At 37.7% G+C, this 10,248-nt stretch overlaps 1 protein-coding gene across 1 annotated transcript; it reads left to right on the top strand.

Moving 5' to 3' along the window:
- The first annotated feature begins 894 nt into the window (after nt 1-894).
- Nucleotides 895-8,524, top strand: FGB (fibrinogen beta chain). The gene is made up of 9 exons (XM_073645186.1): nt 895-1,033; nt 1,177-1,194; nt 1,636-1,836; nt 2,223-2,406; nt 3,214-3,441; nt 3,649-3,762; nt 5,285-5,407; nt 6,568-6,853; nt 7,839-8,524. The coding sequence occupies exons 1-9, from the start codon at nt 947-949 to the stop codon at nt 8,065-8,067; spliced, it is 1,470 nt and encodes a 489-aa protein (XP_073501287.1). The 5' UTR covers nt 895-946; the 3' UTR covers nt 8,068-8,524.
- Nucleotides 8,525-10,248: the final 1,724 nt, after the last annotated feature.

Raw genomic sequence — 10,248 nt, 5'->3', positions numbered from 1 at the left:
GTTAATGGGTCGATTGTAACTTGTAGGATTGCTGTTTCAATTGGTGGCGCTATAGAGTACAAGTCCTTTTTTTCTCTGAAGAGGCAATTTGCACATAAATGTTAGGAAATTCTAAGCCTTATAATAATCATGTTAACATTTATAGTGCGCTGTATGATTGCCTAAATCTTTGGACTCTAGTTTTTTATTGTTTTATACTTTGCCATAGTTTTTGACTTTCATTTTACAACCTGATGGTTTGGGAACTTGCTATGAGAATTGTACCTACTGGATGATGATTTTCAGTTCGAGATCAAGTGTTTGCAAAAATGTGTATGTATATAATATATATTATAATATAATATATAATATATATATATAATATAATTTATATATAATATAATATAATATAATTTATATATATATATAATATAATTTATATATATATAATATAATTTAGAAATATAATATAATTTATTTATATATAATATAATTTATATAAATATATAATTTATATATATATATATATATATATAATATAATTTATATATATATAATATAATATAATTTATATATATATAATATTATAGAATATAATTTATATATTTTTTACTAATGTTTTCTCTCCATGCAAAGGGACGCTACAAAGTTTACCCACTAAGAATTTGTTTTTTCTTCTTTCCAGTAACAAAAAATAAGGTCTTGGATAAAATGAAAAACTAGGGTTTCTCAATCTGACCAAATATTAGAGTAGGAGTTTTGCAAGATTTCAACTCCACTAACACCAGTGAGTCCACCTACACGACCCAGCTCATAGTTCCCATAAATGATAGGATTGCTTACCTATTAACACGACTGTGTCTGTGTAAACTAGTGACCCTATCAGAGCAAACTCAGGGGTCACGTGTCATTACCTGGAGGCTATTTAAAGAGAGGATTACCTGCAGAGAGGCTATCACAGCAAAGCATGGCTAAATTATTCCGGGTGGTCGTGTTACTAGTCCTCTGCACCACTGCAGTGTGGTGCGCCAGCGATTATGATGATGAAGAAGGGGTAATTATATCATTGTGACAATTTTCTAATTGTTCCTTATAATATTTTTGTTGATTTCATTCCATTTGTGTAATTATTTTTGGAATTGTGATTGCATTTAGGATATGTAATCATTTTAACTCTTGTTTTTCTGTCTCTTGTAGGATGTTGCAGGAGAAAAGGTAATAATTAATATATCACTGTTAGATCATATCTTTCCATTTATTACATGCAACATGAGCATCACATTCATTTTTAAAGAAGCATTACTGTAAGATGTATGTAGAACGGTGTGCTATACACATATATATATATATATATATATATATATATATATATATATATATCCTATTCAAGTTGATAGAGAATAAACGTTGCTTAACACTTTAGCCACTTAACACCATGGAATAGTATGAATTTGATCTGGCTTAATAATAATAGCAAGATAAAGAGAAAAAGGAATGTGGCACTCCCAGGTGTGAAAAAAAAAAAAGATTATAATGCTTTATTAGAAATGCAATCAAAAAAATAGTAATGTTTTGTTACAATGCACGTATGACATTAATGTACATGCATTGATTTTTTTTTTAAACTGTATGCTGATTTATTGAATATTATTCCAGACCTCAGACTCAGTTGATGCAAGAGGACACAGGCCACTCGCTCCAGGACAAAGACTAGCCCCAACCAGGCGACCTCCTCCACCACCAGTCAGTGGAGGTGGCTACAGAGCACGTCCAACCAAAGCTCCAGCCAAAGGACAGAAGAAAGAACCCGTAGTGTTTCCTGACAGTGGAGGCTGTAAACATCTACAGGACGAGTTGGTAAGAGCATTTTATTATGGATATATAAGGCAAGAAAAATTAAGAGATAAGAAACCAAAAGTGGGTTATATATGGACTTGGGGTGTCCTATTATGGCAACTTAATGTATATAAAGAAGAATAAGAAGAGTATACAGTATAGGAAATTAAAATGTTTTGGTAGGATAGGGTGGGTTCTGAGGATAGTTTTAAAACATGCCTAACCCTAAGAATCTTGTATTTTTTGATAGTGGGTTGTATTGATTAGGAACAGTCTGACCAATAATTAATAGATTTTAGATGGTGAAATGCTATTACTTGAGTATCTGTTTAATGAGATTAGTAATTTTCAGAGTGAATTTCTAATTTTCGCTGATACAAAACCATTCACGTCTTTCACTCTTCCAGGGAGTGTTATGTCCCACTGGTTGTGAACTGCGTACTGGTCTTCTAAAACAAGAGAGGAATGTCAAAAACTCTGTGGCTCTCATTCGTCCCAGGCTGGAGTCACTGTCTCATTCATCAACCAATATATTCAAGTATGCCTCTCTCCTTGGAGAAAAAGTCAAAGAACGACAGGAACTCAACAAAGGTACATTTTCTATAATGTCTCAGCATATAGTTAATGTGCCAGATACCAGGAGAATGTGTAAGCAATGATTGAATAATCAATGCTATTAAATATTTTAATTTGAAAATAGCAATATCTTTCAAAAGCCACGTTCAGATGTCCATGCAAAAAATCATCCAATCTTTATCCAGAACAGACGTTTTTCATCTGCATTGTCATCCATATGGCATCCGTTTTTAATCATCATCAATGAATAAAATTTAAGAGACCAAAACAGTTTTCTATTTCAAGTATTGTAAAAAACAGATGCTATATGATTAATTGATTTTTGTGTGCACCCATAGACTTGAATGGGCTAGTCCCATCCAAAATACAGAAAAGACTAGTGCATGCTACACGTTTTTTCACATGGACATTCGGTTGGAGTGAAAAAACAATTTTAATCTAAATAGCCTTATTGAATGACATTGGTCCTAAACTCCAAGTGCTTTCTGTGTAAGGTCAGTTTTTTTCCACTGACACCACTCGAAACAAAAATCTGTTGTGTGAACTCACCCTTAGGAAACAAATTGTATTAGCCTGTCGTGTCTCTTGCTCTAGTTTTCTAATAGAAAGAAAATCAATACATAGAGCATTTCTCTGGGTAAATTTAAATCTTAGTATGAATATTTTCAGTGCATTTGGCCTCAGTGGTAATTTTTTATGGCATCCAGAAGTGCTACTGACGTGAATGGAATATGTAACGTAAAATATAAATAAACCTTTAATTGGTTTTGTAAATCCATGAACAGTACATCATTTAAATGTGACATATTTCCTTTTTTTTAGAAAACGACAATGTTATTAATGAATACGATGTAGATCTGGAAGAACAGTACGTTTACATCAAGGAAAATGTGGACACCAATATTCCATCCAACATCCGCATCCTCCGCCAAGTGTTAGAGAATCTAAGATCCAAAATCCAGAAGTTGGAAGCCACAATTTCCTCCCAGGTGGAGAACTGCAGATCTCCATGTGTTACCACTTGTAACATTCCAGTGGTATCTGGCAAAGGTACTGCCTATGGCTTCTCACATTTCTATCCAGCTGTGGAAACAATATGCAATAATTAAGATAAGCAGAAGAAAGTGCCGAAGCACAACTGCTAGAATAGTGCGGTTACTTTACGAAGGTCTACATGTATTTTACACATTCCTGATTTATTTCCATTTCCTTGCACTTTACTAGAAAATGATTGATTTATTTTATGTATAAATGCAGAGTGCGAAGATATCTACAGGAAAGGCGCCGAGTCGTCAGAGATGTATCTCATACAGCCAGATGGATTCTTCAGACCATACAAAGTTTTCTGTGACATGGCCACACAGGATGGCGGTAAGTATGCCAATAATACAGTTACCTCTGTAACTGGTCAGGAAAGCTTTCGACAATCAAGGGACACCTTGTACGTGGAGTTTCTTGAAAAAAAGAGCCAAAGTGGCTGGGTTTATATTGTATTTCTAATAAAAGTGGGGCAGCGACTTCTTTCTCAGCAAAATATTTTACTAGTGCAGTTACCAATAATTATTGGTAAATTGTGCTAATTAGTATAATCATCTAGTCTGCTAAAAAAAAGAAGAAAAATCAGCTTACCGCTACACTGACAGCAATGTCCAACTTGTATATAACCGAGATGCACGGATGCCTCAAGGCCGGCAATCATGGGTAAGTAACAAGGATAGGAGGAATGGATACATTGGTGCTGGATAAATTTTTTCCCTTTTTTCCCTTTCCTATTTTCCCTCCTGTCTTTGATATCTAGTCTGATGACCTTTCTGGTGATGATATTGCTGTAGATAGCAGGGATATAATCAATGACTTCCCTAGTCCTGAAAAAGATATTGGCCCTGATTCATAAAAGCAATTTTGCCAGAACTCTAAGTTCCGCAAAAATGTTGCTACTTTTCGCGTTTTCGTGCTAGTTTTTCCCAGCTCTACCAAAATGGGCAGAGCCAGGGTGAGACGGTGATGCAATGCCACAGCTCATCTAATTCATGATGAGCTGTAGTGTTTCTCTAGAAATCTAACTCCAGTCATGGACTGGAGTAAGATTTCTGGTGTTGTGCACGGAGGTGCATGCTAACTGGTTAGCCACTCCTGACTTATTAAGAGGCATGCGCATCTTAATGAATCAGGAGTGCCTGACTCCTATACGCCCCTCAACAAGAGTAGTGAGAAAATTCCCTGTCTTGATGAAACAGGGCTATTGGGTATGATTTTCCAGTATCTTTTTTATGTGATTGTACGTTTGATTCAGGGAAAAGAACTTAATTTAAAATGTCTCAAAGTGCTAAAAAATATATAGAAGAATGATTACTTTCACCAATCCTCTGCAAATCTCATTACTACCTTCTCTCCAGAGGTCTCTACTTCCTGGTCCCGTACAACATTTGCTGAAAATATTTGGAAATACCCACAAGGTCAATCAGTGGCCTGCTGTAGCCATTGATTGGCTGAGTGGGCATTTCCAGACACTTTCTCTGAGTTGAGAAAGAATCAAGATGTAAATGCCAGTGGGATCAGATTTGGAGGGTAAATTTCATCCCCTGAAGAACGTCAATGATGGTTTGGTCACACAATGCATCGTGCTGTGGTTCTTCATGTCCGGCTAAGAGCTGTGTAGCAAAAATCGCACACAATGTTACCGCAAATTGTTGTAATGTTATGGTACCCACAAAAAAAATTCATTACAACCACAAAATCATGGCAAATCATAGAAAACTATGTGTGAATATACATATCAACAGTTGTTTCATGTATATATTAGTTAAACATTTATATATAAGCTAGTAGCTTGAATGTTGTATAGACATGGCTCATATAATGCAGAAATTAACACAATGATGACATATTTAAGGATGGACATTAATCCAGAACAGACAAGATGGCAGTGTTAACTTTGGAAGAACATGGGATGGCTATAAGAATGGATTTGGAAATATTGCTTTCGATGGAGGAAAAGGAATCTGTGACGCCCCAGGTACAACTCAGTTACATCTGTTATATGGGCTATTGTTGTGCGTCACACTATTGTCATGTCTCACAATAGAGAATACGACATGTCATTAGTTTGTGGCCAGCAAGTTCCAATTGTTCTAATTGTTCCAATGGAAAGTAAATCTTTGGCCGCTTCTTCATTAATATACGGGATCTTTCATTTTCAGTATAATCAGGAGAGCTAGAGATGGGAGAGTAATTTCGCAGGACTCTGATCTGTCAGCCAGGGCAGTAATCTGTGACAGGTGAAGGGGAGAGCTGCCAATCTCCTTACCTCCCGCTCTTTGATTGGCCGGGCTGGCGCAATGTCATGTGTGTGTCATCCCGCAATGATGACATCATGCCAGTCTTGCTAATCTAAAGAGGAGTTTGGATCGGTGGGAGGTAAGGAGATTTGCAGGGTTTCCAAGCAGTGGTCACAGATTACTGACCTGTACAAAGGCCCATAGTCCTGCAAATTGATTTTCTAGTCAGGACCCTTTTGATTACACTTTTAATTACTAATAACCTTTTTTATTGGTTATATAAAGGGTAACTAAAGGTTTAAGAGTTTTTTTTTTAAATATTATAGACTCTGTTAAGTGCTGTTGATTGATGGGGTTTGGGTTCGTGTCTCAAAGCCTTGAGACTTTCCATTAAGCCTGTACATTGCTCTGCTCATGAGCATAAACTGAACACTTGGTTTTATCAGTGGATGTTCTGGGTCTTGAGACCCCTCACACATGAACACAATATTGAATAGTGGCCATAACATACCAAAATACTTTTGAAGTTTAGTTACCATTTAACAAAACCATAAATCAATCTCAAGTATAATTAAATTTACAAATTAGAGTATTTTATATCATTAATTTTCCATAGTTCTTATATTTTATGGGAGCAAAGTCAAAGCTGTTGGGTGACTCCAATTCCTATTAGCAGAATACAAGCTGTTTTATGACAGCCTATGTGTACTGCACTATAGAAGGAATACAGGCTGCCATAAAGAATAGTCTACATTCTGCTGAGTGTTTTGCAGGGTCACATTGGTTCCATAAAAAATGCGAAGGTATACATTCAATTGCAGTGAATGGTATCGGAATATTTGAAGGTGCTCCATGCAGTTCTGTAATCAGAAAGTTAACAATGTCTGACTTTCTTCAGGTGAATACTGGCTGGGCAATGAGAGGATTAGCCAACTTACTCACCTTGGACCCACAGAATCTTTGATTGAAATGGAAGACTGGGATGGCAACAAAGTTTCAGCCAAGTATACTAGTTTCACCGTGCAAAATGAGGCAAATAAATATCAGCTCTCCGTCAGTGGCTACCAGGGTAATGCCGGAAATGCTCTCATAGAAGGTGCTTCAGAACTGAGAGGAGAAAACAGAACCATGACTATACACAATGGCATGTTCTTCAGTACTCATGACAGAGACAATGATGGCTGGTATGTATGGGGCTTACTCTGTAACTATTCATGTCCTAACAGAATGTCCTCCAGTGCCACAAGCTATAGCTTCGCTCGGCTCTTCTATAAGTTCTGAGATGGCTAATAACTGCTAATTTGAGTTTTTACACAAACTCATATTCTTCATATACATGCAGTGCCTTAGGCTATGTGCCCACGTTGCATTTATGAAGCAGAAAATTTCTGCTGCATAAATGCAAGTCCTCTCCCGGAAAAACGCATGCGGAATTCCGCACACGTTTATCGCGCATTTTTCGCGCGTTTATCACGCGTTTTCCACATGCGGAATTGCCTTGCGTTTTTTATGCATTGGACAAAGGCAATTCCGCTTGCGGAAACGCAAAATTAAATGACATGCTGCGGATTTTTGAACGCGGCATAAACGCTGCGGAAAAATCCGCAGCATGTGCATAGAACTTGCGGAATCCCATTGGGGACCATGGGGTGCGGATATACATGCATTTTTCAAGCGTTTACGCTGCGGAAATTCCGCAGCATATACGCTTGAAAAATGCTACGTGGGCACACAGCCTTAGATGATAAATTATATTGTGACTAATGAATCTAATTACAATGTGGGTTATTATTTATTATGCTTACTTGTATAGCACCATCATATTCCATAGCGCTGTACAGGCATCATCACTGTCCCCATTGGGGCTCACAATCTAAATTCCCTATCAGTATGTCTTTGGAGTGTGGGAAGAAACAGAAGGAAACCCACACAAACACAAACACAGGGAGAACATACAAACTCCATGAAGATGTTGTCCATGGGATATGAACCCAGGACCCCAGTGCTGCAAGGCTATAATGCTAAGCCCCCCCCCATGCTATTCATATGTTGCCTCAAGACCCTCAGATCCACAAGACAGAGTCCCCTTTCTGGGAATCCTGACTATGCTGTTAGATAATTGATCATGTTCATGTTTTCTCACTCATTCAAAGTATGTTTTATTTCTAGGTTACACGCAGATCCAAACAAACAGTGCGCCAAAGAAGATGGAGGTGGTTGGTGGTATAATAGATGCCATTCTGCCAATCCTAATGGCAGATATTACTGGGGAGGACATTACACATATGATATGGCAAAACATGGCACAGATGATGGTGTCGTATGGATGAACTGGAAGAGATCCTGGTATTCAATGAAGGTCATGAGCATAAAAATCCGACCGACATTCAGCAATTAAAAAAATGTAATGTGGTACCAGAAACAGCAAGATGTCAACATACAAGGTGCCATAAGGCGTCATCAAACACATTGAACACTTAAAGTCAACCATGGGTAATGTTCTACTAGGACACATCCTACCTTAGGGTCTGCCACCCACAATGTTGCCCACAGTAAACGCAATGAGCAGGGTATACGCCATAACATTGGGTAACATTTTACAACACATTGTTGTCTAAAAAAACTTGAGAAATATACTAGTGCCATGAGGGCAACAATTTGCTGATGTTCTCTGTTTCCTTATTTATGACTTTTAATTTTCCATCTGGGCGTTAGCAAATCTACTAACTGTTGGCTATTCTGGCTGCCATCAAAAAACGGGCATATCGAGGACCAGGTTGTTCAGTGCAAAATGTAGTTATGGTGATGTCACTTACAAGCTGTGTACCAATAAAGATGCTGAAATATTGTCTAAAGTGATTGATTTCCTGTTTGCTTATGGAGTAACTCATTAATGGATGGATATTTATGTAGAAAAACATCACATTTCCGTCTACAACACAATACGGAACATGTTATTAAATCAAAGGTTGTGAGCACCAGCCCAGTGTTTGGTAATAATGTTTTATTAAAGTACCATTATACTGGCATATTTCTATATCTTTATTTATGGTGGTAAACGTTTTTGCAAAAGTGTCAACAGGAGATTCAGCCATTTTAGCCGCTTTCAAATTACCTTCACTTGGACTGAAATATAAAATTGTCGCCTCGAAAATGATAGAACATACTGATATAACAGTATGAATCTCAGTTCAGGATAACAACTAATATGGTGGTGCTTCCTGTTGTCATTTTTTTTTTTATTAAAAAAGTCCAATAATAATAATAGTCTGCCTCTAAAAAAAAATTTCTAAGAGGAAGTTAACAAACTTCTGTGTTATTTAGAATTACCCAATTTAAAAAGCTGCTGGGGGACTTGAAAACAAAGACAAAGGCATGTTGGAATATGTTATTTCAGGAGTTGTCTGCTATGGTCAATATCTGGGTGTTACATGGCCTTGGGGTATTCTGCTGGTGGAACCTACAGCCATCAGCTGGAATCTGAGAGGGTTTTCACCAGCAAGTGATCAATTCATTTTCAAAGCAGCCACAGATGAAATGAAGCATTATACTGATCTTATAGAAATCAATAGACTGCTTATTGAGCGTTGCTCTTTGTAGCTGCTGTGACCTCTGGCTAATGCCGCATTCACACTTCCATGTGCAGTGACATAACTAGGGTCCAATGGGTCCCGGTGCAAGATTTGTACCGGCGCTCCCCCGTCTTGGTATATATGTATATATACAGTGCTGGCCAAAAGTATTGGCACCCTTGCAATTCTGTCAGATAATACTCAGTTTCTTCCTGAAAATGATTGTAATCACAAATTCTTTGGTATTATCTTCATTTAATTTGCTTGCAAGGAAAAAACACAAAAGAGAATGAAGCAAAAATCAAATCATGGATCATTTCACACAAAACTCCAAAAAAGGGCCGGACAAAAGTATTGGCACCCTCAGCCTAATACTTGGTTGCACAACCTTTAGCCAAAATAACTGCGAACAACCGCTTCCGGTAACCATCAATGAGTTTCTTACAATGCTCTGCTGGAATTGTAGACCATTCTTCTCTGGCAAACTGCTCCAGGTCCCTGATATTTGCAGGGTGCCTTCCCCAAACTGCCATTTTGAGATCTCTCCACAGGTGTTCTATGGGATTCAGGTCTGGACTCATTGCTGGCCACCTTAGAAGTCTCCAGTGCTTTCTCTCAAACCATTTTATAGTGCTTTTGGAAGTGTGTTTTGGGTCATTGTCCTGCTGGAAGACCCATGACCTCTGAGGGAGACCCAGCTTTCTCACACTGGGCCCTACATTATGCTGCAAAATTAGTTGGTAGTCTTCAGACTTCATAATGCCATGCACACGGTCAAGCAGTCCAGTGATAGAGGCAGCAAAGCAACCCCAAAACATCAGGGAACCTCCGCCATGTTTGACTGTAGGGACCGTGTTCTTTTCTTTGAATGCCTCTTTTTTTTTCCTGTATGTTGATGCTTTTTCCCAAAAAGCTCTACTTTTGTCTCATCTGACCAGAGAACATTCTTCCAAAACATTTTAGGCTTTCTCAGGTAAGTTTTGGCAAACTCCAGCCTGGCTTTTTTA

The sequence above is a fragment of the Phyllobates terribilis genome, unplaced genomic scaffold (genome assembly GCF_046119375.1).
Source record: "Phyllobates terribilis strain yellow unplaced genomic scaffold, ASM4611937v1 Scaffold_1__5_contigs__length_1240528914, whole genome shotgun sequence".
NCBI lineage: Eukaryota > Metazoa > Chordata > Amphibia > Anura > Dendrobatidae > Phyllobates > Phyllobates terribilis.
This window is presented reverse-complemented; position numbering and strand designations above follow the sequence as displayed.

What these genes read in the sequence shown, in the direction of transcription:
- FGB (XM_073645186.1), top strand. Translation starts at nt 947, where the DNA reads ATGGCTAAATTATTCCGGGTGGTCGTGTTACTAGTCCTCTGCACCACT. An exon ending in ACGACAGGAACTCAACAAAG is followed by an intron (nt 2,407 to 3,213) that starts GTACATTTTCTA and finishes CCTTTTTTTTAG; the next exon opens with AAAACGACAATGTTATTAAT. An exon ending in TCCAGTGGTATCTGGCAAAG is followed by an intron (nt 3,442 to 3,648) that starts GTACTGCCTATG and finishes GTATAAATGCAG; the next exon opens with AGTGCGAAGATATCTACAGG.